Source organism: Neoarius graeffei, chromosome 11, assembly GCF_027579695.1.
Source record: "Neoarius graeffei isolate fNeoGra1 chromosome 11, fNeoGra1.pri, whole genome shotgun sequence".
Classification (NCBI taxonomy): domain Eukaryota; kingdom Metazoa; phylum Chordata; class Actinopteri; order Siluriformes; family Ariidae; genus Neoarius; species Neoarius graeffei.
This window is the reverse complement of record NC_083579.1, coordinates 64596924-64624107: the sequence shown is the minus strand read 5'-3', so window position 1 is coordinate 64624107 and position 27184 is coordinate 64596924. Positions and strand designations below refer to the sequence as shown.

The 27184-nt window shown below is 39.7% G+C and overlaps 2 protein-coding genes across 3 annotated transcripts; both read left to right on the top strand.

Moving 5' to 3' along the window:
- The first annotated feature begins 395 nt into the window (after window positions 1–395).
- Window positions 396–1004, top strand: cga (glycoprotein hormones, alpha polypeptide). The gene is made up of 3 exons (XM_060933137.1): window positions 396–483; window positions 637–824; window positions 930–1004. Exons 1-3 carry the CDS (start codon window positions 396–398, stop codon window positions 1002–1004), a joined length of 351 nt encoding a protein of 116 aa, XP_060789120.1.
- Window positions 1005–4789: 3785 nt separating this feature from the next.
- On the top strand, window positions 4790–25806 carry znf292a (zinc finger protein 292a). 2 transcript variants are annotated; one of them, XM_060934574.1, is made up of 8 exons: window positions 4790–4948; window positions 13549–13703; window positions 13792–13870; window positions 14196–14331; window positions 16084–16286; window positions 16567–16703; window positions 18665–18803; window positions 18900–25806. In XM_060934574.1, exons 1-8 carry the CDS (start codon window positions 4799–4801, stop codon window positions 25494–25496), a joined length of 7596 nt encoding a protein of 2531 aa, XP_060790557.1. In that variant the 5' UTR covers window positions 4790–4798; the 3' UTR covers window positions 25497–25806. The 2 variants fall into 2 exon arrangements, with proteins under 2 accessions (XP_060790557.1, XP_060790558.1); XM_060934575.1 differs by lacking the exons at window positions 4790–4948; window positions 13549–13703; window positions 13792–13870 and adding an exon at window positions 13959–14033.
- Window positions 25807–27184: the final 1378 nt, after the last annotated feature.

Here is a 27184-nt window from a genome sequence, read left to right as displayed (position 1 = left end):
TACTTGATTACGTGGTGTTTAATAATGTTTAGTGTAATCCACACCTGTATTATCAACCCCAAATATTGTTTACAACAGTGCATATTCAGTTTTTCCTTTCATTCATTTAATGGACTATAAGGTCAGATAAAGGCCAGTGAGTCATACCAAGAATTAACTGGAGGAAGAACTTTTGGAGTTTTATTCAGTAGGTGTGGTTAGGAGAGACTATAAAACTCCTGAGGTGCATTTAGGACATATGCATTGGTGAGTGTTTGGTGTGAAGAAGAACAACGGTATTATTTCTAAATTATTAACACTCATTGGAATTTTATAATGATAAATAGCTAATTTGACTGTTATAGAGAAGTGATTTTTAATGTATATTTTTGTTTTTCAGACTGTCCATAGCTAGGATGATTCTGATTCTTAAATACACGGGAGCAACAATCCTTTTACTGTCTGTTGTAATTGAAATTGGACAGCTTTATCCAAACAATGACTGTAAGTTAATTCCTTTATTTTACAGCATAATTATGACTCTAAAACAACACCAGAGCAAATAGAGGTTCAATAACTGATAAATTAATCGGCATAAGAATCCATATGAATTTGTATTTATGCTGATGTTATTATTTCTGCTCATTGTCTGAAAAGTTGGCTGTGAAGAGTGCAAACTCAAGGAGAACAATATTTTCTCAAAACCCGGTGCACCTGTGTATCAGTGCATGGGATGCTGCTTTTCCAGAGCTTATCCGACTCCTTTGAGGTCCAAGAAAACTATGTTGGTCCCAAAGAATATCACATCTGAAGCCACGTGTTGTGTTGCCAAAGAGGTTAGACGGGTAAGATAATTAAAACCAGAACACTATACTTGATATTAAAAAAAAATGTGTTATTTGTAAAATGTTACAGGTTTTACTGATATTCTCCTTTTTCTGGTCCCACAGGTTATTGTTAATGATGTAAAGCTAGTGAATCATACAGACTGCCATTGCAGCACTTGCTACTATCATAAATTTTAGCTGTCATGACTTCAAAACAAACACATTTGACTAGTGTGTTAAAGAAATCCCTTGAATGCATGTTACATAACAAAAAATTACCCCGTGCTCATGTGTATAAATTTTCTGTGCTTAAAGTTTAATTTGTTATTAAGCTGTAATTACTTGTCTTACTATTTTAGAGAAGTAAACCAAATTGCAGTGTGGAATTTGTCAAATGTGCCTTTAAAATAAAGCATATGCTGCAACTCTGTATGTATGTATGTGTGTATGTATGTATGTATGTATGTATCAATCAATCAATCAATCAATCAATCAATCAATCAATCAATCAATGTCTATCTATCTCTTTATTACTTATTCGAGTCATTAATATTATAATTTGAATATTATTTTATCTTTTAAAATTACTAGTGTAGTAGTATACAAATGAACACTTATACTCAAAAGAAAATGATCTGCCACTCAAGAGCTTACAAAATATATTATTTTTTAAAGTACTTGGTATCTTTCCACTTGACACATGTGAAAGAAAGAACATAGCAAATTGTTATAGAAAAGTAAAAATTTTTAAGCATTTCTGACCCATTAAATCACACTAAAGAGATTAAAACAGGCAAATTGGCATACTGTGTAGATTTTTAGGTTCCAGTCTTGGGGCAGTGCTGTTTCAGGGGAAATATCTTCGAGCTAGGAGGTCATGAGTTTAAGCCCTGGCACTGCTAAGCTGCCCCTGATGGGCCCTTGCACAAGGCCCTTAATCCCCTCTATTCGTGAGAGAGAGAGAGAGAAGAAGAACTTTATTCATCACACATTTGTGAAATTCCTCTCTGCATGTAACCCATCTGAAGCAATGAACACACACACATACCCAGAGCAGTGGGCAGCCATGCTAACAGCGCCCGGGGAGCAGTTGGGAGTCAGGTGCCTTGCTCAAGGGCACCTCAGCCCAAGGCCGTCCCATATTAACCTAACCGCATGTCTTTGAACTGTGAGGTGCTCTATCATGACGAACCTTACACACTGCCCATAGCTTCCCCAACCTTATAGTCCTGGTGTACCCCTGCCCTGCTTGAAGCGTGCCAGCATGTCCACTTCAGCTTAGGAATGGCTGTTTATGAGTCAAATCAGGTGTGTTAGAGAAGGGAAAAACACCAAAATGTGCAGGACAGGGATTCTCCAGGACCAGGGTTGGGTTCTGCTGTACGTGATAAAGGATAAGGCTGACTTCTTTTTCTAAAGAGATTAAAACAGGCAAATTGGCATACTGTGTAGATTTTTAGGTTCCAGTCTTGGGGCAGTGCTGTTTCAGGGGATATGTCTTCGAGCTAGGAGGTCATGAGTTTAAGCCCTGGCACTGCTAAGCTGCCCCTGATGGGCCCTTGCACAAGGCCCTTAATCCTCTTTATTCGTGCGTGAGAGAAGAAGAACTTCATTCATCACACGCTTGTGAAATTCCTCTCTGCATTTAACCCATCTGAAGCAATGAACACACACACATACCCAGAGCAGTGGGCAGCCATGCTAACAGCGCCCGGGGAGCAGTTGGGAGTCAGGTGCCTCGCTCAAGGGCACCTCAGCCCAAGGCCGTCCCATATTAACCTAACCGCAGGTCTTTGAACTGTGGGGTGCTCTATCATGACGAACCTTACACACTGGCCACAGCTTCCTATCCGAAGGAAAGAATTTGACTATAGAGTGCTTCGAGGTCAGCGCGAACCCAGTGGCGGCCATATTGGAAGTCAAAGGTCGCCTGGGTCAGGCTGTGTCAGTGCATTGTTGTTGTTCAGCGAAGCAAAAAGGGGTGACAATGCCGAATACGTGTGTCATTGTTGGCTGTAGTAGCCGGGGGGAAAAGGGTGGCAAAAGCTTCTACAGACTCCCTAAAGTTGTGACTAACCAGGGAATTGCAGCACAGGAGAAAAGCGAGCGGAGGAAACGACAGTGGCTGGCTGCCATCAACCGATCAAATTTAGGACAACTTGACTGTATCCGGATTTGTTCTGATCACTTTGTGACAGGTAAGTTAATATTGTCTTGAATTTCATAGTTACTAAAATAAATGTGATACAAACTATTATCTTTTCTATGTACTTTCAGCAATGATTAATGGATATATTTGTCACATTAGGTAGCTTATGTCTACTGCAGTGCATTGTTGCATCAAATGGCATTTAAGATCTAGGCCTAGTAATGTTTATGTACACATGCTGTTAGTACAAGTTACATACTAGGCCTACATTTTATTCACTGACTAAAATAATTGATAATAATTATAATAGTTATAACACCGACACATCGCGGACCCAACCGGACACAAATCTATCGTATGCTTCCATACTCTTGTAGTTCTGGAAATCCTTTAGTTCACAAAATGGACTTGGGTGAAACACTAGATAGTTCACAAGATCGATGTATGTCACATGTGGCAACAAGCTGGGGTCAGCTTTCCATTCCTTCTCACTAACAGTGTATGGATCTACATTCCCAATGAAATGTAACTTCTCAGCATAACGCTCCCGTGTCTGCTTATCTAAACTATCACAGTAGTGCTCCATCACTTCAGATGTCTAAATTCTTAAAAAATCCAAGCTTCTAAGCCCTCTAACGCGGAAACGAATCGGTGGATGTAAATAGCTGATGTGTACTCTATGAGCGCTCTGGAACGAGTGACTTCCAAGATGGCCTCGCAGACCGCAGTGTTACTATTTTTTAGCATCATCTCGGAGCACTCTATACTGTACATCACAGGTCCCCAACCTTATACTCCTGGTGTACCCCTGCCCTGCTTGAAGCGTGCCAGCATGTCCACTTCAGCTTAGGAATGGCTGTTTATGAGTCAAATCAGGTGTGTTAGAGCAGGGAAAAAACACCAAAATGTGCAGGACAGGGGATTCTCCAGGACCAGGGTTGGGTTCTGCTGTACGTGATAAAGGATAAGGCTGACTTCTTTTTCTAAAGAGATAAAAACAGGCAAATTGGCATACTGTGTAGATTTTTAGGTTCCAGTCTTGGGGCAGTGCTGTTTCAGGGGAAATGTCTTCGAGCTAGGAGGTCATGAGTTTAAGCCCTGGCACTGCTAAGCTGCCCCTGATGGGCCCTTGCACAAGGCCCTTAATCCTCTTTATTCGTGCGCGAGAGAAGAAGAACTTCATTCATCACACGCTTGTGAAATTCCTCTCCGCATTTAACCCATCTGAAGCAATGAACACACACACATACCCAGAGCAGTGGGCAGCCATGCTAACAGCGCCCGGGGAGCAGTTGGGAGTCAGGTGCCTCGCTCAAGGGCACCTCAGCCCAAGGCCGTCCCATATTAACCTAACCGCAGGTCTTTGAACTGTGGGGTGCTCTATCATGACGAACCTTACACACTGGCCACAGCTTCCCCAACCTTATAGTCCTGGTGTACCCCTGCCCTGCTTGAAGCGTGCCAGCATGTCCACTTCAGCTAAGGAATGGCTGTTTATGAGTCAAATCAGGTGTGTTAGAGCAGGGAAAAAACACCAAAATGTGCAGCTGTACTGTACTGTACTGTACATGATGTAAAGGATAAGCCTGACTTCTTTTTCTAATATTTTTGCATGCTGCATTGAAACGTTATACGACAATTCAAGGAAGGAAAAACAAACAAAACATATTTCCAAAAAAAAAAAAAAAGGTTTTATCTGTGAAGTCAGTCACACCTAAAAGCAGCTCACGTAAAGAAAAGAAAAGAAGAAGAAGAAAAAGGCGTCGAGCACGTAGTGCGCGCGCGCGGCACGGACCGCGAGAGCAGGGCCTAGCGGGCGCGCGCAGCCGTGATTGTTGTGAAGATGGCGGAGGAGGAGGCTGAGAAAGAATACAACAGAAGAGAAGAAACCGTGGCCCTGAGAAAACGCTTCCAGGAATTAACTACGGTGTTACGAGACAGCGCAGACTCGGCGTTGGACGCCTCCGCTCGCTTCTGCCATGAATTTTGCCAGGTTTGGGTTTTCCTGTGATTTTTGCCCGCTCGGTTTGAGGCAGATTGGTGGGAGAGTTGCACGTCTCCATCATCGCAGAGAACGGGTTAGCTTGGATGGCTAATTCCGTTAGCTCTGTCCTGCAGACTATCGGTCCGTTGACCGGCTGGAGGGAAATACCTCGGCGGCTTTAGACACCGCATTGTGCTTCTTGAATTAAATATCGAAAATAACACATTTATACAAAACGGCTGGTTTGTTAGCGGTATAGAGTTTCACATTGCTGTATTTCTGTTGCAAAAGTAGCAGGTATGTTGTAGTCTGCCAAGCCCCCCCCCTCCCCTTCTTCTCTTCTCTTCTCTTCCCTTCCCTTCTTCCCTTCCCCCTGATAGCTACTCGGCTAAGTGGCTAGCTGGCTAGCTTTTTGTGGCACCTTAACGCTTAATTGCATTGATAATAAGGGAGGGTCTCGACCTAAAACACGGTCATCCACACAAGCATCCGGACTACGGTTGCAATTCTAAACGGTTCGGTGTTATTTATGATAACAACCAACACAATTTATCATTAAATGTTGAAATCAGTTCATAAATGCTACTTGTGCAGTTTCAAGAGCTGCCACAGAGCCCGTGCATGACATTAATGAAACGTTGTAGTTGCATGCCTCCTCCTCCTCCTCCTCCTGCATTTTATTCGTTCGATTATTATTGTTATTTTTCCCCTTGCATAAATAGACAGAGTGTGTTAAGGGATGAGCAGATGGTTAAAATTAAGATGGCAGTAGCTGCTAACTAACTGATCAAATGCCGACTTGTAGTGAAGACACACATTTTAATGGAATTGGGTCGAGCTGGTCAGAGAAATGGGGCTGGGCAATATGGAGGCAAAGAGCTAGTGTTACAACCAAGTCATAAATACATGCATCTGTGAGTGAGCTTAAATCTTTTATTTAATATACATATCCAGGCTGGGACACCATGCTTTGATAATTTGACAACTCTGTATAACCCAAGAGCCCCACCCCAGTACTATTAAACAAAAAACCCAGTAAATAAATAAATTATTGAATAATCTCTGTTGGCTCAGTAGTCCCCTGAGTGTTGTTCTTCTCCCCCCTCTCTCTCTGATCATTATACCCATTTATGTACTACATCTATGATATCTATCTCCTGTATGGAATGCTTTTATTTTTTTCTTCTCCATTATAAATACCTAACTTTTTTGTGGATATTCTCAAATTTACGGATTTTTCACTAACATTAGTTACTTGGCTTTATTTCCGGGTGAACTTTTAACTCGCGGCTAATAAATGTAATGGAATGTTGATCAAGCAAAGCACAACTTTATTCATCACACACTTGTGAAATTTCCTGTCTGCATTTAACCCATCTGAAGCAGTGAACATATGGGATCAATGTTGTGCCAAAATGTCCATACAATACTTTTGAAATATCAAACAAAAACGACAAATCAAAAAAAAAAAAGTCAATTTTTTTTAGACTGGCAAACAAATTATTCGTGTAATCGTGCAAAATATCAGTCTATTACTCTTCAGAAACCTTTTATTTTTGTTCCGCGTCTTTCTCAGTTTTGTTTGACGTAATTTATTTTGGTTGCGATTCCAGCTTTCTCGTTTGCGCTGCCTGACTTTTTTTGCTTGCAGTTTTGGCACAAACTTCACGTGTGGGTGGGCTGTCCAGGAATGCATTCCCATTGGCTAACTTGTGTTTGACTGACAGCTACGCTCAGCCATTCCCTACTCGGATTTTGGCAGACTGTTTGACGAGTGACCGATCCATTGACGGTAAGCAAGGATCGAGTGGACTTCAGTGGCTACTATGATATTGAATTAATTCAACAAAGTGCAAGTATGGGACAAATGTGTTGTATGTGTTGCAGCAGTGCACATTATGCAGGCGTTTCGTGGCAAGTCAAATGTTAGACTTAGTTCCACTACCCAATATAATAGCTGTCTTGCTAACGTTAAACAGACCTGCATAATGTGTGCTACTGCAACACATACAACACATTTGTCCCGTACTTACACTTTGTTGAATTAGTTCAATATCATAGTCGCCACTGAAGTCCACTCGATCCTTGTGTACCTTCAATGGATCGGCCACTCGTCAAACAGTCCGCCAGAATCCGAGTAGGAAATGGCCGCAGTAGCCTCCGGGGGAATCGCTGAGCGTAGCTGTCAGTCAAACACAAGTTAGCCAATGGGAATGCATTCCTGGACAGCCCACCCACACGTGAAGTTTGTGCCAAAACTGCAAGCAAAAAGTCAGGGAGCGCAAACGAGAAAGCTGGAATCGCAACCAAAATAAATTACGTCAAACAAAACTGAGAAAGACGTGGAACAAAAATAAAAGGTTTCTGAAGAGTAATAGACTGATATTTTGCACGATTACACTAATAATTTGTTTGCCAGTCTAAAAAAATTGACTTTTTTTTTTGTATTTTGATTTGTCGTTTTTGTTTGATATTTCAAAAGTATTGTATGAACATTTTGGCACAAAATTGATTCCATATGAACACACACACACATACCCAGAGCAGTGGGCAGCCATGCTAACAGTGCCCGGGGAGCAGTTAGGAGTTCGGTGCCTCGCTCAAGGGCACCTCAGCCCAAGGCCGTCCCATATTAACCTAACCGCATGTCTTTGAACTGTGGGGGAAACCGGAGCATCCGGAGGAAACCCACGCAGACACGGGGAGAACATGCAAACTCTACACAGAAAGGCCCTCGCTGGCCGCTGGGTTCGAACCCGGAACCTTCTTTCTGTGAGGCGACCGTGCCGCCCAATTTCTTTTCTTTCTTTTTTTTATAAACTATATTAAGATAACATTTATTGTTTCAAAATAACTCCGAGCTTCAGCTTTGCATCTTACCCAACCATTTTGAAAGATGGCTATTAGTTAACAGGTCTAGGGTTTTGCTCGTTTAACAATCTGGCTAAACTAATTAACCAGTCCTTTTTTTTTTTTTTTTAACCTCTACGAGACATTTATGTTTGGCTTCATTTTCTTGGAAGGTCGGTGACATTTAAAGAGGAACTGAAAGCAAATTTTTTTTATCATCAAAATTCTATTTATCTCATTTTATGAATGCATTTCTGACAGCTACTTTGTCACTGCTATAGCAAGTTATGAGTGTTTGAAATATGCTATGTAATATATCAGTCCATATGTCAAAGTGATGGCCGTAAACGAGATTTGCCGAGACCTGTGCGAGATTTCATAGAACGGACGTAAAACGTACAACGGAAATCAAAGTGACCAACATCTGCTAGTGTTGTCAAAAGATGCGTGCGCCGTCCTTCGAATGCTGACGTAATCAAGCCAGAAGTTTTCCCTGTGTCCGAAATCGCTCCCTAATCACTATATAGGGCACTGTATAGTGGGGACGCCATTTTGTAGTGCTGTCCAAAACCTTAGTGAGGATTATGTGGGAAATGCGCTCAGTATAATATGTATTTATCGCAAAAATACATGCATGTACCGTATTTTTCGGACTATAAGTCGCACTTTTTTTCATGGTTCGGCTGGCCATGCGACTTATACTCCGGTGCGACGTATATATGTTTTTTTTTTTTTTTTTTTCACCGCAAGTAATAACGATAGTAATGATTAGTAATAGGCTACTAATATTAGTTATAATAATAATATAGGCTATTAGTAATAACGATAGTGATAGTATTAAATATAGTAGTAGATATTTAAAATAATCAGACTAGGCTACTTACAGGGCAAAGGGTGCGTTATCACTGCTCAGCTGTTCGTTTATTAAATAAACAATGCAGTTGCGCAGTAACCACGCGCCGCTTATCAGATAGAATCACAGATTCTATGGATAGAATAACCCTTCAAAAAAGTGCGACTTGTAGTCCGGTGCGACGTATATATGTTTTATTCGTCTTCATAATGCATTTTTTGGCTGATGCGACTTAAACTCCGGAGCAACGTATAGTCTGGAAAATACGGTATTTATTATTTTGAAAACCCACCAGCCGCCTGATCTGGCACGTTTTAATTGTGCGACAGTAATGACGTAAATACCAGCACGACGGACTTGTCCTTATCCTGTCGTCTTTCCAACTCTTCTCTACGCCACGTTGGTTCGAAGTCATATGGAATAATCTTCATCACTGATGAATCTGACAAATCTCGAAATGAATCTAAATTGGAATGATATGGCGATCTGGCCACTGTGTAAACAGTTTTCAAAATGGCAGCGTTGACACTTCACGTTTGAAGTCTTGCATAAGTCTCGTGAAGATCGTGCAGATAAGCGACGCCTGCTGTGGACCATTCGAACTACATTCAACATGGCTAAAAACTGAAAAGGCCAGTAAGTGTAATGTAATATGCCAATACGAGTCATGATATAAGGTTAATAAAACCGAAAACGTAATTGAACAACACGTTAATTAAGAAATAAAGCAAGTTTAAAAATGACTTCAGTTCTTCTTGAAGTGCCACAGGTTTCAGATGGGTCACTCCATGAAAACTGCAGCCGTACAAATGTATATACATTTTTGGCAATAAAAGTTAACACTGCAGTGAATATTGTTAAATATGATTAATGTTGCACGTTGAGATATACGTAAGATAATTTCAGTGTCATCCTGTTCCTAACTACTGTCAAAACATGTCTTTCTAAATTCTCCTTAATAATTAGCGTTGGAAATTGTGACATTCCTTACCGTACCTAATAAAGTAATTTTTTTTTTTGCTTTTATTTTTACCCTTTCTTGTAATAAAAGTATGAGGTCTAGTAAAAGTCATTGCAAATGTAACCGCATGGGTTACGTTCAAACCGTTTTAATAAAAACAAGGATTTCCATTAGTAACGATACTTTTTCCCTGTCAGTCAGTCAAGCACATCCATCCATGCATTATCTATACCGCATGTCCGTCAGGGTCTCGAGGGGAAGCTGGAGCCGATCTCAGCTGACTTCGGTTGAGAGGTGGGGTACAGCCCGGGCAGGTCAGCAATCCATTGCAGGGCCACAGTCAAGCACAATTTATGGTATTTAAAAAAATCGAGGATAATGACCAGAATGTAAGATTATAGATAAAATCGACATTTTAAGGTTTATAGATTTATCATGTCCTGTTTTGGGTATATTGAGGTCGATAAAGCTGCAGCCTTGGCCTGCTGTTAAAGGTTGTTAACCTACCGGACTATTGTTCCACACTCCAATGAAATAGACAATAGGTTGATGTTAAGCGACTTGTTCTAAATATTTTTTCTTTATACCCAAAAACGTTAAAATCAATTGTCCCATTGTGTTCTTTTGCAATCATTGGATAATATACCAGTGTATTGTAATATGGGAACATTTAAAAATTTGCTGTCTATGTTACGCTTGCAACAGTTAGTGCAGTGGATAGTGAAGTCACTCAGTTAATATACACTACCGTTCAAAAGTTTGGGGTCACTTTGAAATGTCCTTATTTTTGAAAGAAAAGCACTGTTCTTTTCAATGAAGATCACTTTAAACTAATCAGAAATACACTCTATACATTGCTAATGTGGTAAATGACTATTCTAGCTGCAAATGTCTGGTTTTTGGTGCAATATCTCCATAGGTGTATAGAGGCCCATTTCCAGCAACTCTCACTCCAGTGTTCTAATGGTACAATGTGTTTGCTCATTGCCTCAGAAGGCTAATGGATGATTAGAAAACCCTTGTACAATCATGTTAGCACAGCTGAAAACAGTTGAGCTCTTTAGAGAAGCTATAAAACTGACCTTCCTTTGAGCAGATTGAGTTTCTGGAGCATCACATTTGCGGGGTCGATTAAATGCTCAAAATGGCCAGAAAAATGTCTTGACTATATTTTCTATTCATTTTACAACTTATGGTGGTAAATAAAAGTGTGACTTTTCATGGAAAACACAAAATTGTCTGGGTGACCCCAAACTTTTGAACGGTAGTGTATATTGTAACTACATTGTCATAAAAGCTAAAATATCTGATATGGACTTACCTTAACTTCGTAGTGATGCACTCAAGAAAATCTCCATTTCAGTGTTCTGAATCCTTTTTATTTTGTATTGGATCGAAAATACACTAAAAAATTATCTTGAAATATTCAAATGAACAGATCTTAATATTGGTCGCAATCGTTGATTTATTTTCAAAATTCTGTTCATATTTTTAATTTTTTTTAATTGATTGTGTTAGTTATTTGACTTGTCAAATATTTTCCTATTTTTTAAAAACTTTTTTTGATTAACTAATTGTTATTTTTGTGTCCTTGTTACATGTCCAACACCCTAATGCGATGCATTATAACTCGGGTGTGAGTGGTGATTGTATCTTTTGACCCATGTGCTATTATGTCTGATGGTAATGTCAGCGTAAGGATGAAAGTGTTCTTCAAAATTCCTTATTCAGGAATTTTACCCTCATGTCACAGTGTGGCTGTGGTTTTCATGGAGTGACCCAGATATTCCCATAAAATTCTATGAACAACTCAAAAGGAAAAACTTCTGTGAATGAATCTACAAAATAAATCTCTGCATGTTGTTTGGTCATAACATTTTACTAGGCTTGTGAGTGTTGTAGTTTGTTTACATCGTATTTTCAAACAAGTCAGAGTTAAAAGGCATATAACACTCAGTGCGTTTACATGCACATAGAGAAAATCGAATTTCTGCCGTTGCTCGACTGAAATCAAAGTTCAAAATGCCATGTATACACCTTAATTCGGCTGAAATTGAACCGAACTTGATTTCTCATAATCGAGCTACACGACCTAGATTATGCGATTTCTGCCGAGCTACTTAGTGCATGTATACCCTATTGAGCTACGTATTCAAGCTACTTACTTCAGCACTGCCCCTTCCGGAAGTGACAAGTGACGAGACCACAAGCGGGAAACACAACAGCCTCGGTCGGCACGACAACGGCATGAATCTTTTCTTTTTGTGGCATTGTTTGCACTGTTAAAATTTAGCTCACTTACTGTATCACCAAATACATCTGTACAGCTGTTGCATAGCTGTGAATTGTGTACATAAACAAGTCACTGTATGTGTGTGTGTGTATATGTGTGTGTGTGTGTGTATATATATATATATATATATATATATATATATATATATATATATATATAATGTCCAACATCTGAAGAATGTCAATAAAAACAAAACAATTGAACTTTTTGTGTGTTTATTAAGACATAAGTTAAATTGTAAGCAAAAAATGGACTTTAGAAAAATATACAATTGTGCAAAATAAGTTGTCTTACAAAACAGTGGTCTGCGCAGGACAGTTTGTAGCCATACAGTCTGTTAGAGCAAGCCTAACAGTTTGAGCACGGAACTTGTGAACACAGAACTGCCAGTGTTGCCAGATTGGGCGGTTTTAAGTGCATTTTGGCGGATTTGAACATGTTTTGGGCTGGAAAACGTCAGCAGTATCTGGCAACACTGCTGATAACTTTGTTTATACTCTTGAATAGCTCTTCTTCATGACGACAACCGGAAGTGTACCAACACGATGGGGCGTGTAGCGCCACCTGTGGCTCGGGTGCACAATGCACCTCACAGCTCGATTTCATTGTGTGCATGTACGATTGGATTTCTCTGGCACCCTGCTGGGACCTTCAGCTCGATTACCGACAGCAGCTCGATTTGGATGTGCATGTAAACGTAGTCACTGTAATGACAATTTAATGGCAAAACTATTCACTTGGGGTAACATTCAAGCTTCAGTAGTGCAGTTTTCACTGAAAAAGGAGTTTACGCTGCTTTTAAAATATTTAACCTTTAAAGGACATGCACAAGTAAAAATAATATTTTTGTAATGTCAGAGCACTAACAGTTTACCTGTGCATCATTTCAGGTTTTCTCAGAAAAGTATATGCTTATTTCTAAGCATCTATACAGTGTGGTCTGTAAGCAATTGGTCAGTGACCCAGTTTTTATTTTTGTGTTGGCCCTATACTCCAGCAGGATGGCTTTGAGCTCAGATAGTGATCGAGGATAACATTTAGAATAACATTTGTAATTTGTTGAGTGAAACTATTGGGAACGCTTTTTTTTTTTTAACATAAACTTAGACAGTAATATCAGTTTCTTTCAAATTATAGCTTACAAATAATTGCTTTTTGGCATGCTTTATATATGATATATTTACACGTTATCAAATGACTGTGTATGTGTGGAATCAATTCTTTGACCTGCACATGTTCTCAGTGCTTAAATCCATGAGGATTATTTGTAGTTATTACACTGTTTGTTAAACACATGGCACATCTGTGTTTTTAATTTATTGCTGTTCATCTGTTTGTTACAATACCCAGCAAACACAACAGGACAGATACTTCCAATCAAAGTGATTAATTTGGCATCTGGACAGTAAAACGTGGTGGTCTGTTCCCCTTTAAAAACAAACTAAAGCAGAATGTTCCCAATTTCTGTGCACAGTTTATCTTCAAAACCTTTTCATTAACCATGAAAAATGCAAAACTGAAGAAATATTACACAAATTATTATTATTTTTTTTTCAGCAACATGACTGATACTGGACTAGATTTTGATAAACTGAAGATGGCTATTTATGGCATGCTACAATACAGTACCATTTGTTCCCCTCTGTTAACAGATACTTGTGGAACATGGAGGCCAATGGAAGTCAGAGGAAGATCCACTGCCTTTGCTGGAGATGTACACAGTGGCTATACTATGCTTTGCCGAGGCCACCCCCTTTCTTTTTTCAGAATGTGAACATGTCACGGTTGTCCTTGAGAAGTTAGCTTTGTGAGTAGAAGTAACCTAAATATGATGGGTGCATTATGGTACATGACTTTAACCAATTCATTCATTGAAAATGAAATTTGTATTTTAGGAGTTGTCTGGATTTTCTACTCTCACTCTTGGAGAAAGTACCAGGTGCCCTATGGGAAGAATTTCAGTCTTCTGTCAAGGTTAGACGATATTAATTTGCTTCACTTGAAATTTACTGTTTGGAGCAGCAATCTGTCTCAGACAATCCATGTCATTGCTCTGTAGAAAAAGATGCTGTATGGGGCAAAGCATTGGATGGTTTGAGTTGTAAAAAGGTTCTAAAATAACTATGAAAAATACACAGTGAGTAATTGTATAAATGCTTTGCTCCAGTTTTGTAGAATTTGTTGTGGAAATGATATGAAACCTAATTTCCATTAATTCCACTTGCAAATTCTTGTTAGATGGTAAAAGTTTATGAAAGGATGCAAATTTTCTTCACCTCTTTTATCATCATTCTCACAGGTGGCACATGGTATTCTTCAGGGCAATGGGAATTTGCAGCTTAGTACACTGATGGCTGTAGCTAATGAAACTGGAGTTTGGACCAACACCACTCTGTGTCACATTCTATCAAACAACATGCCCGATGTTGATAAAGGTAAAACACATTCCGGTGTTTGTTGTATTTACGTGTTGTACAACATGGATTCCAAAAAAGTTGGGACAAAGTACAAATTGTAAATCAAAACGGAATGCAATAATTTACAAATCTCAAAAACTGATATTGTATTCACAATAGAACATAGACAACATATCAAATGTCGAAAGTGAGACATTTTGAAATTTCATGCCAAATATTGGCTCATTTGAAATTTCATGACAGCAACACATCTCAAAAAAGTTGGGACAGGGGCAGTAAGAGGCTGGAAAAGTTAAAGGTACAAAAAAGGAACAGCTGGAGGACCAAATTGCAACTCATTAGGTCAATTGGCAATGGGTCATTAACATGACTGGGTATAAAAAGAGCATCTTGGAGTGGCAGCGGCTCTCAGAAGTAAAGATGGGAAGAGGATCACCAATCCCCCTAATTCTGCACCGACAAATAGTGGAGCAATATCAGAAAGGAGTTCGACAGTGTAAAATTGCAAAGAGTTTGAACATATCATCATCTACAGTGCATAATATCATCAAAAGATTCAGAGAATCTGGAAGAATCTCTGTGCGTAAGGGTCAAGGCCGGAAAACCATACTGGGTGCCCGTGATCTTCGGGCCCTTAGACGGCACTGCATCACATACAGGCATGCTTCTGTATTGGAAATCACAAAATGGGCTCAGGAATATTTCCAGAGAACATTATCTGTGAACACAATTCACCGTGCCATCCTCCGTTGCCAGCTAAAACTCTATAGTTCAAAGAAGAAGCCGTGTCTAAACACGATCCAGAAGAGCAGACGTCTTCTCTGGGCCAAGGCTCATTTAAAATGGACTGTGGTAAAGTGGAAAACTGTTCTGTGGTCAGATGAATCAAAATTTGAAGTTCTTTATGGAAATCAGGGACACCGTGTCATTCGGACTAAAGAGGAGAAGGACGACCCAAGTTGTTATCGGCGCTCAGTTCAGAAGCCTGCATCTCTGATGGTATGGGGTTGCATTAGTGCGTGTGGCATGGGCAGCTTGCACATCTGGAAAGACACCATCAATGCTGAAAGGTATATCCAGGTTCTAGAGCAACATATGCTCCCATCCAGACGACGTCTCTTTCAGGGAAGACCTTGCATTTTCCAACATGACAATGCCAAACCACATACTGCATCAATTACAGCATCATGGCTGCGTAGAAGAAGGGTCCGGGTACTGAACTGGCCAGCCTGCAGTCCAGATCTTTCACCCATAGAAAACATTTGGTGCATCATAAAACGGAAGATACGACAAAAAAGACCTAAGACAGTTGAGCAACTAGAATCCTACATTAGACAAGAATGAGTTAACATTCCTATCCCTAAACTTGAGCAACTTGTCTCCTCAGTCCCCAGACGTTTACAGACTGTTGTAAAGAGAAAAGGGGATGTCTCACAGTGGTAAACATGGCCTTGTCCCAACTTTTTTTGAGATGTGGTGTTGTCATGAAATTTAAAATCACCTAATTTTTCTCTTTAAATGATACATTTTCTCAGTTTAAACATTTGATATGTCATCTATGTTCTATTCTGAATAAAATATGGAATTTTGAAACTTCCATATCATTGCATTCCGTTTTTATTTACAATTTGTACTTTGTCCCAACTTTTTTGGAATCGGGGTTGTATTATTGTATTGTCTTTGCGGATTAGTAAGAAGAATGAGTGGCTCTGACAGCAGGTCAAGGTTTCACCTGAAATTTGTGTACTTTTGTAATCTGTTTGTTCGCAGTTCATGAGCTCTTAGCTCGGGAAGGACCTACCCTGCTTGATATGCGTATAAAACACCTTATCAAACAGAAGTGCGTGGAAAAAGCTGCAGTGCTTGCAAAAACATGTGCAGAGTTTCCTGAATTTGGTGGAAAGAAGAATTTCAAGCAGATTTACCTTGTATGTCTGTGTGAGACAATGTCACAACAAGAACTCATGCAAGAGGTGAATATTTTTAATGTTTATTATGGATTTTTATTCCCGATTGCTCTGAAAAGTAAGAAATTCTCATACGTAAAACATCGGAAAGTTTTTTTTGTCCTTGATGTTGAATTCATATATCTTTATGTGAAGGAAGAGTAGATATGGATATGTAGACAAATATGAGTTCATTAAAATAAATGTGTGACCAAGTTTTTGTCGGTAGAACACATCAACACAATTGTGCATTTTCAGAATACAGTTGTTTTTAAGCTGAGTAATGTTTTCCAACTTCTTGTTTCAGATCAAGGAGATTGACTGCAAAGATGCTTTGGATATGATTTGTAACTTAGAATCTGAGGAAAACGTAAAAGGTGCCCTGAGCCTTTGCACTGCTTTTTTCAAGCGGCAGCTTCTCCAAGGGGATGTGTACTGTGCTTGGTATGACCCTTTTTTAAGTTTTATAATAAATGTATCTGTGGGTGGCATGCTTTTACACAACCATTCTGTGTGTGAAGTTTATTTATGGGTCATCCTATTCCTATTATTAGTAACGTGACTTCATTTCCAGAGATTCAGCAGCTGAATCGTTCAAATTTTGTTTATACAGTATTTATCAATATAATATCAGTATAACGTATAATATTTAAAGACAGGTTCAAGACTATTTCTGTCTTACTAAGGTATTGAAAGGTGCATTTTATTACTTCTTACTGGAAAAGAAAATGACATTAGCTGTGGATATTTTGCATGTGACTCTTCACAATTACTGTACCTGATTGGATACTATTTAACAGTTATTCCACGGAATCGAGTTGTACATGAGCTGATAGCTGACGAGGCGCATAGCGCTTTGGCTATAAGCCGTGTATGACGAGATTGAGTGGAATAACCGTTTTATTCTATCCACGTTCACTGGATTTTGAGAAACGGAGCATTTTTATTTAAATTTTTTTTGCAAATTCGATAGATAAAAACTTTATACAAAACGTCCGACAAAATAATTAGTGCTGTCAAGCGATTAAAATATTTAATCGCGATTAATGTCGCGACTGTCATAGTTAACTCGCAATTAATCGCAATTTAATCGCACATTTTTGTCACATAAAAAAACCATTGTAATTCTCTTATCAGCATAAAAAAGTGAATGGGCTTGCTTTGTACCAATGTTTTTTGTTTTTTTTTTATTGCAAAACATAACACGTCTTGACACAGCCACTACAAAGTGAAACCTAAGCCGAGCACCGGCGCGGGGCTAGCAAGAGAACCATGAGAGAAGTGATCTACTGCTTGAGTGTCTACAACTCTAATCAGAGAGATAGATTACACAGTGACGGTAGCCTTGACATGCTTGATTATAATATAAAGTACACTATTATATTAAGTTTAAGTTGTTCGTTGATAAATATTGCATTGAATCTGATCTTTACTGTTTCAGCTCACTTAACACATTTTGTACTTTTACACTTTCTGCCTGTTGATGCGTCGCGCTGTCCAATCAGAGGCGGCCAAATTTGCATATTACAGGAAGGATTTCTGGGATAGCATTGAGTTTACAGTTCAGAGGGATCTGGCTTCTTTAGACGCTGTCTTCTTAAAACTGAATAAATATTTAAAAAGAGCCAAATTAGCCAGTCTTTTGAACGGCTCTTTTCAAAGAACGGATCACAAAGATGCGGATCCCATCAAAGAGCCATAAATCCCATCTCTACTATCGCGCCCTGCCCGCGCTGGTTCTTTGGGGGAGGAGGGCAGAGGACTCTGGCTGTGCGGGGCGTGGCATTACAGTCTAGCTGCTATCGGTTTTCTAAGCAAAGTCTCTGTTCCAAGTTCCTGGCAGTTTCAAAAGCTTATGAAAAACCTACATCATGTCACAGAGCGTTAATCTCGCGATAAAAAAATTATCGCCGTTAAAATTGAGTCAAGTTAACGCGTTAATAACGCGACATTTTTGACAGCACTAAAAATAATTTCTGCTTAGAATGTAAACAAACTGGCGAAATAACAGTAGCAATTTGTGAAAAATGCTATAATAATAATAATTTTTGAAAAATAAAATAAAGATGTTTTTACCATCAAATACTTTCATTCTATATTTTGGTGCTTTTTGTATTTTTTTCGGGTTTTGTTTTTAAGTAGAGTTTTTATTTCGTCTTCGGTTGGTTCAGCAACACGCGCCGCCATTTTGTTTTCCTCTACTGACGGTATATGAGCTGGTAGCCTAGTAGTAGAGTAGCCAATCAGAGCGTCCGACTGCTCATATCCAATGAATGTGGATAGAATAATTAGTGATTATATCGCGACTAACAAGCATTCTTTTTTTTTTTGTCTGTCTTTGATGATCTACTTTGCTTCTGTTTCAATAAGATAAATTGAGTTAATTTGTTTTCATTAAATTGCAGGGAACTGACACTGTTTTGGAGTAAGCTTCTGATACGTCTTGAATCAGCACAAGCCTTTTTGGATCAATGCAGATTGTTAGCACAACTCTCTGGCAGCGTTTACCATATCCTTCTCCTCATCAAAGTTATCCAAGCAGAGGTAAGGCTTCGTTTTATCTCATACACTAATCAAGAATATTCACTTGGATGTAGTATCACAAATCAAAGTAATATTATACATTTGTCTCGTTTCCAGGTTCAGAATGAAGGACTTCCAGTGTGCATTGAAATGTGCATTCAAGCTCTGAAAATAGGAGTGAGTGACAATGAAGACTGCAACACAACTATCTGCAAAACTATCTCCTGCTTGTTGCCCTTAGACTTGGAAGTGAAGCGGGCATGCCAGTTAACTGAGTTTCTTGTGAAGCCCACTGTGGATTCCTACTATGCGGTTGAAACACTCTTCAATGAACCTGACCAGAAACTTGAGGAGGAAAGTCTCCCGATTCCAAATTCATTACGCTGTGATTTGTTATTGGCCTTGAAAACGCAGTGGCCTTTTGACCCCGAGTTCTGGGACTGGAAAACTCTGAAGCGCCATTGCCTTGCTCTAATGGGGGAGGAAGCATCTATTGTGTCCTCCATTGACAAATTGAATGACAGTGAGGAAAATGAAGGGCTTCTGGATGCTGATGAGAATGACTTCAAACATCTGGAATTTACCTTTAGTCCAGCAAATGAGGATGGTGGTATGGAAGCTGAAAGAAAGAAAAAAAGAGAAATGAAAAAGCTGAGAGAAAAGGGATTTGTGTCTGCAAGGTTTCGCAACTGGCAAGCTTATATGCAGTATTGTGTACTGTGTGATAAGGAGTTCCTTGGGCACAGGATAGTGAAGCATGCACTGAAGCATGTCCAAGATGGTATTTTCCGTTGTCCAATATGTACTAAGACATTCGAGACGAGAGTAATTCTTGAGCCTCATGTAGCATCACACGTGAAACAGTCGTGCAAAGAACGGCTTGCTGCTATGAATGCAAAAGACAAAAAACCGAATCAACCCTTGTTGACTGATAGTAAACAAGACTACAGCAAATCGGCTGTAAAGGTTGGCCAGAACGTGTGCCCTACTGCTGTAGGAACTTCAAACACTAATTCTAGCACTGCTGGAAATGTTAAACCTAAACTATGCTCTCAGAAACGAGGGAACCCTGTACGTGATGTTGAAAACACTGAGGATTGTTCTTGTCCTGTTACAAGCTGTCAGAAAGTATTCAAGTACTTCAGAAATTTGGTTGCACATGTTAAGGCTCACAAAAACGAAGCGGAGGCTACACATTTTCTTGAAGTACAAAGCCAGAAAGCCATTTGCCAGTATTGCCGTCGACAGTTCGTTAATATGACCCATTTAAATGATCACTTGCAAATGCACTGTGGCGAAAAACCATATTTCTGCATTCAGCTGGGATGCAAATGCAGCTTTAACTCGCATGCTGAACTTCTCATGCACAGAAAGGTGCATTCAGAATTCCAGGCACAGTGTATGTTTCCAAACTGTGGGAGAGTATTCAGTGAAGCTTACTTACTCTATGATCACGAAGCACAACACTACATCACGTTCACTTGCAAAAGTGAAAATTGTGGCAAGATATTTTACTCTCTGTCTCAGCTGAATTTACATCAGAAAGATCACACGAAGCCAGAGTTTGCTGACGTTGAGAGCTTAAGGCTTCAAAATGAGACAAACCCCCAGAATTCTTTGAACATAGAACAGACCTCAAACAAAACCGCTGATGTTCTACAAGACTGTAGTCCACAGAACATGAAACACACTGTTGAGAACACGTTAAACTCTACTCATGGATCTGTAGAGGAGCCTCATCTCTCTTTTTCTTACACACGTGAATCATCAGTCACACATGACCAGTCACCAGCTAGGAGCCCTTCTGTTGCACAGACTAATGAAGCAACTAAGACTCTAAACACAGCTTGTATGACAGAATCTGGCGTTGATTCCGCAAACCAGGTTAATCTTCGATCATGCTATGTGAAACTAATGCCCATTCCAGTCAAGTATGATGATTCTGTTATGTTGAATACTCTTGAGAACACTGATGCAGCGCCTCAGCCAATATTAAAAGATAAGAAGCTATTTTTCTTCACTGGGACACAGCTCACAACTAGTCAGACACCTGATTTACAAAATGGAACTCCGCCAAATGCATGTATGCAGCCATGGTCGCAGGCAAATATGGAAAATGGAGGGGAGAATCTCACTCACATCTGTCCATTTGAGACATGTACGCGAAAATATAGCACTTCAAAAAGTTTGTCAAGACATGTAAAAAATGTGCATATTGAAGCTTTCGAGGAGTGGAAACTGTCAAGGAAGTACAAGAGGATTGCAGAAATTGCTGCAAGAAAATCTTCATCCGACCCTAAACACTCAAATATTCCGATTTCCAAAAAGCGGATAAAATCTTCTACAAGGGCAGTACCCCACCAGTATCCAGGAATCCAGCAGGTGAAGCGTCAGCCAGACTGTACAGCTGCAGACCCTATTCCCCATCTCTCTGGTCCTATAAACACACAAACTTTTGGTGCCAAATTTTGCCCTCCATTTGAAGGAGCTCAGAATGAAGCTCAACTAACTGCTCCTCCGTTAATACAATCACAGATGGCTCAGTCGTGGAGTTCAACTTCATTTGATGGATACAATTCTGATTATTCTCTGCAGAATCACTTCCCGCCAATGATTATGCCTGACGGCTTACAGCAGTCTTATCCATTATACATGTCACACACTGACCTACTGTCAGAAAGAGACATGGATTATGCTCCTTCCTTAGCTGACGACGGCAACGCACTGTCAACAGGAAACATGGATTCGCACTCAAGTGTAATGAACGAAGCTTCTAAATATGTCTCAAGCTCTTTAAGGGTGTTACATGCACTTAATGGTGACCAGACATGTGAGATATCACAAATGGCATCAAGTGAAGAACTTGGATACATGCAGATCAGACAAAACCATAACAGCGTCGTTCCCCCAGATGTTAGCGATTTGCATTCTGTATCGGATCAGAATTTCAGTCAATATTTTTCATCTTATCCAGCAGAGACGTGTTCCACTTCAGTACAATCTCTGTTAAAGCCAGAAAAAGAATACCCGGTTAGTGATGCTAATCCGCTGTTCTCATCAGAAGTTAAAAGTCAAACCCATTTTGTATCACGTATTTGCAAAGAAGAACCTGAATGTTTTTCTGTTTCCAATGCCAGCACTACAGCAATTGAAAATGAACAGAATAATGATTTACTCACACAAGAAATGTCACCAGTGACAAGTGAAGATGTTTCTTGTGGTGATAAGAGCATTACAAGTCCTGGTGAAATCACAAAAATGAAGAAAGTTCGATCATCGAAGAGGACTAAGTGGCCTGCAATAATAAAGGATGGAAAAGTTATTTGCTGCAGGTGCTACAGAGAGTTTAGCAGCACCAAGTCCCTTGGAGGACACTTATCTAAGCGCTCCCAGTGCAGGCCATTAGATGAAGTTGATCTAACTGCTGATTTGCCGACATCATTTCTTGATTTTCTGAACGATCCCGACATTTCAACCATCCCAGTATCTCTTCACAGAAATGACCTGCATGGCCAAGATCCCCAGTCACTTGTACATCAGCAGTCTGAATCAAATGTCCTGAACAGTAGCAGCTTTACAGACATCCAAAGCCCAAATTACAGTCTTCAGAATGGACATCTGTCATCTGGAGACACATCCGAAAGTCCTTTCGTAGCCCCTAATAATCAGAGTGGAAGTTCATCTAATGTGCCATCTTTGAAAATTCTTGACTTGCCAGCAACTGATGCTGAAAAGAACTTTAAAGCTGAAATATCTTCTTCTACATCTCCCGTTGAAGATGGCAATATTTTAGAAATTGAACGGGCATTACAGCGCCTAGATTTAGTCGATGGACTCACCCAAGACACCCTAAAAGTTGGACCACCTGCCTTGCAAAATCTTATGGCTGTCAATAAAACAACACCCAAGAGCTGTAATAAATCCAAAAGTCAGGGAGAAAGTCGTGATCTGAAGAACATTCTCAAACCATTCAGATGTACTGAACATGGCTGTGCCTATGGTGCAATGACAAAGGAAGCTTTATTTAAACACCTCATCCGAGTACACGAATTCACTGAGGACAAGGTAAATGAACTAAAGAAAAACCCAGACGGATTATCACCATACATTTGTCACATGTGCTCAAAGACATTTACCAGAACCACAGGCCTTAAAATCCACTATAAAAATGTACATCGCTTATCAAAGGAGGAAATATCTAAATTAAAAATTGGCAGACAAAGCAGAAAGACAAAAGCATCTAACTCCGCATCAAAAGATGCAACTAAGAACCTTGCCAGCCCTCAGACAAACAGCTTTTCATCCCTGCAGTCTTTGTCAAACGTAACTTTTGGCATGGTAGGTACTAATATAAAGAGTGAACCAGCAGACTTTGCAGGAAAAAACCAATGCCTTAATCAAGTTGCCCTAATAAGTAGTGTGATTAGTCCAGCTGCAGATGTGTTACAGAAAAATCCAGGTCCTGTTTTAATATCAGAAAAGGATTTAAAACCTTTGCAAGGTCCTTGTCACACTGCAGATAACCCAAATGTGCAGAGTTCAACAATAGGTGTTAATCAAGAACTGGCAGCTGGGAACACTGTTCCTGTTGACAAAAACTGTGTTTTGGAGCAAGCTGCCAATGCCTCATCCACACATGTGAGAGAAAGCGTGACTGAACAAATGAACAAGTCAAAAAAGGCAAAACCTAAGGAGAGGTTTGAACCCCTTAAAAAAGAGAAACCACGCAAAAAGCTTGTGGCCAAAGTCGATCCTGTTGATGCAAATGATGATGTTAGTTTGTACAGGCCATACCGATGTGTCCATGAAGGATGTGTAGCAGCATTTTCTATCCAGCAAAATCTCATCTTACATTACAAGGCGATGCATCAGTCAGAGATTCTAGATGAAGCAAATGAAAAGATCAGTGGAGATCATGATGATGGGTCTACTCGTGTCCATGAATTTAAATGTCAAGTGAAGGAATGTTCCAAGGTTGTCTCCAAAGTTACAAGCTTACTCAAGCATTATCTGTTGCTTCACAGATGCACGTTAGAAAAAGCAAGTGCTTTGCTGTCGGGTATTGAGGTAGGGAAATTTCAGTGCGATCAGTCCAAATGCTCTGCATATTTCACGTGCCATCTGAAATACATTGATCATATTAAGAACGACCACAAAGCAATAAGAGTTTCTGCGGATGGAGACTTTGAAAGTGTTGACCTCACATTCAAGTGTGAGTATGAGGGTTGTGACCGGGTCTATACCACAAAGTCAAATCTTCTACGACATTTCATGAAAAAGCATCAAACACCTTTTGACACCATTAAACAGAAACCAAAAAAGTGTGAAGCAGAGACAGAATCGGCAAAAACGCTTGGCGCAAAGCCTAATGATGGGAAGGAGAATATTTCAAGTAACAAGATCAAACTGAAAAAGAAAAATTCAAAGAAAAAGGAGGAGAAAGCCCGTAACCACTGGACAAGCTTCGGAAAGCCTTCTCTGAAGTCCAAGGATGAGGCATCTGCTATGTGCACTGGGCAGTTTCCTCTACAGTACCCATGTATGATTAAGGGCTGTGACTCAGTCTCAAACACAGAACGGAATATAGTTAAGCATTACACCACTCACGGTCTCACAGAACGCTACATTGAGAATCAGAGGAGCCATTTCATATTTTGTAAGAAGAACTCACGATTAAGGAACAAAGAAGGAAGTAAATCAGATGAAATTTCATCAGACACCACTGAAGCTGAAAAGGCTGATTCTGACAAAAATACCGATCCTGCTCCAAAGGCTGACCCTCAGCAAAAGGTGGATCCCGCAGAAAAGGCTGATCCCACCCAAAAGGCTGATCCCTCGCAAAAGGCAGATCCTCAGCAAAATGCTGAACCCCCACAAAAGACTGATCCTCAGCAAAAGGCTGAACCCACACAAAAGACTGATCCTCAGCAAAAGGCTGAACCCACACAAAAGACTGGTCCTCAGCAAAAGGCTGAACCCACACAAAAGACTGGTCCTCAGCAAAAGGCTGAACCCCCACAAAAGACTGATCCTCAGCAAAAGGCTGAACCCCCACAAAAGACTGATCCTCAGCAAAAGGCTGATCCTGTGAACTCCGTGGTTAAATCCCAGGATCTAGAGCCGGAAAATGACGGTCCTCCTAAAACCGAGCAAGTAGCTTTTGCGAACCCTACATCCGAACCAATACCAGTTAAACGCAAAAGGGGGCGGCCGCGAAAGTCAGAACAGACACTAAAAGTCAACCCAGAACGGAAACAAAGTCTTAGACACAGCACTACAGATAGCAACCATGTCCCAAAGGTTTCAGGCGCTACATCAAATTCTGCTGTCCATCATCAGGAGCAGACTGAGAGTGGAGTTGCACAAAAGCTTTTCAGTCCTTTAGGGTTGAAGGCATCGATACTTAAGTTATTTGAAGAGCCTCCTTCGACAAATACTTTCAAGAGGAAATCAGCTGAAAGTGATTGGACTGACAAACCATTAAAACGAAAACAAAAAAAACTGAATGCTAATAGTATGTACAGAAACTCTATGTTTCTGAAGAAAGGTGAGGACCAACATATGGTTCATTTCAGAAATCCCCTCAAGTTAGAGTCTGTCAATAATGTTAAGATTGTTATGGATGGAAGTTTTTCCAGTGGTGCTGATCTTTTGCTGAAACAACTTCAGGACATGCGGCCTACAGTCATCCTGAAAAAGTGGCTGTGCAGTTGATGACTGGCTTTGAGACTGATGTCTCTGTCTCTTTTCAGAGCTTTGCACTCAGGATTAGATAACGTTACATGCTGCAGACAGGTACATCAGCTAACAGTTTGTCTGAGGTTTTTTCAAGCATTTCATTTGATTTGGGAAGACTGAAAAAGACAGATTCTTATACAAAATATTGATTTTACATTTTGAGATACCATTATGTACATTAGGGTTTAAATGTTATGTAGAAACATATTTGTATTTATGAAGTCAGTTCTCTTTTAAAGCTTAGCGTTTGCTAAATGTAATATTTTACACACATGCTGAAAAAATGTTTTGATATATCCCTATGGGATCTGTTTCTTTTTTAAGTATATATTTATTTTTTACTTCACTGTAGTGTATAGTAATGTATATGTCTTCCACACAATATTCAATAAAAGTAACCCGAATGCTTTCTGTAAATTATGTTATATATCAAAACTGCATGACCAGGGCTAACTTTTAGTTCAGTTATTAATTGGTATTCTTTTGCTCACAAGCCCACTTCAAGTATTATAATTTTAGGATTTTATATTTCCTTGGCGGTTGTACTTGCACGTACTCTAGTTTTATTCACCCCTTTTAAAATTTGTTTCAACAAACCAGCCATGATAATAATTAAGCAAATATTTGAAGTATTTCAGTCTTCTGTATTGATGCATGCAGCCCTTCCTTCTATGTTCCTTCTTTTATCAAAGAGGCAAGCGCACCACACCATCACATGACACCATTACACACACATTCATAATTTAATTTAGCCAATCTATCCACAAGGCATGTTTTTGGAAGGTGAGAAGAAACTGGAGAACCAGCAGGAAACCCATGTGGACAGAGGGAGAACATGCAAAACTCTACACAGAGAGAAACCCAAACTCAGGATCTAACTGAGGACCCTGTGAGGTGTGCGTGCTGCTCACTGTGTCAGCGTCTGAGAAAACAACTACTTTAAGCTCTCATATAAACAACTTAATCCTGAAAGTAATTTATGATTACAATGGAATGTTCATTTAAGATATGGGTATGTTTTGTGCATACTTTTCATGTAATGTGTTGAGAGAGGGGGAAAACTGGCATAAATGTCAAAAATATGCATGAGCTCTGACATGGCAGGTTAAATGTGATGTGCACATAAATCTTAAGAGGCCTCTGCACATTCCTTTTGTTATTTGAGGAAAACCACGTTTCATATGTCAGGACTAAGATATGTTTTCAGTGTGAGTACACAATATGTGAAACCTTGGTCTATTGAGTCTTTGACAAGAAAAAATGTTAACATTTCTCAGCAGTGGAAATTGCACAAAAGAGAAATATATTGCGAATGAAATGCTGCATATCACCCCTGAAGGGTAAAACCAGTCATGACACTGAATATCCCTTCTAAAGCGAACAGCCAATGAAAAAGCTGAATATCCCTTATGAAGAGAACAGCCAATGAAAAATCGGAATATCCCCTTTAAAGCGAACAGCCAATGAAAAACTGAATATCCTCACGGAAGTGACCAGCCAATTAAAAATATGAATATCCCCTCTTAAGTGAACAGCCAATGAAAAGCTGAATAGCTCCTCTGAAGCAAACAGCCAGTGAAAAGCTGAATATCTCTGAAGCAAACAGCCAGTGAAAAAGCTGAATATCCCCTCTGAAGCGAACAGCCAATGAAAAGCTGAATATC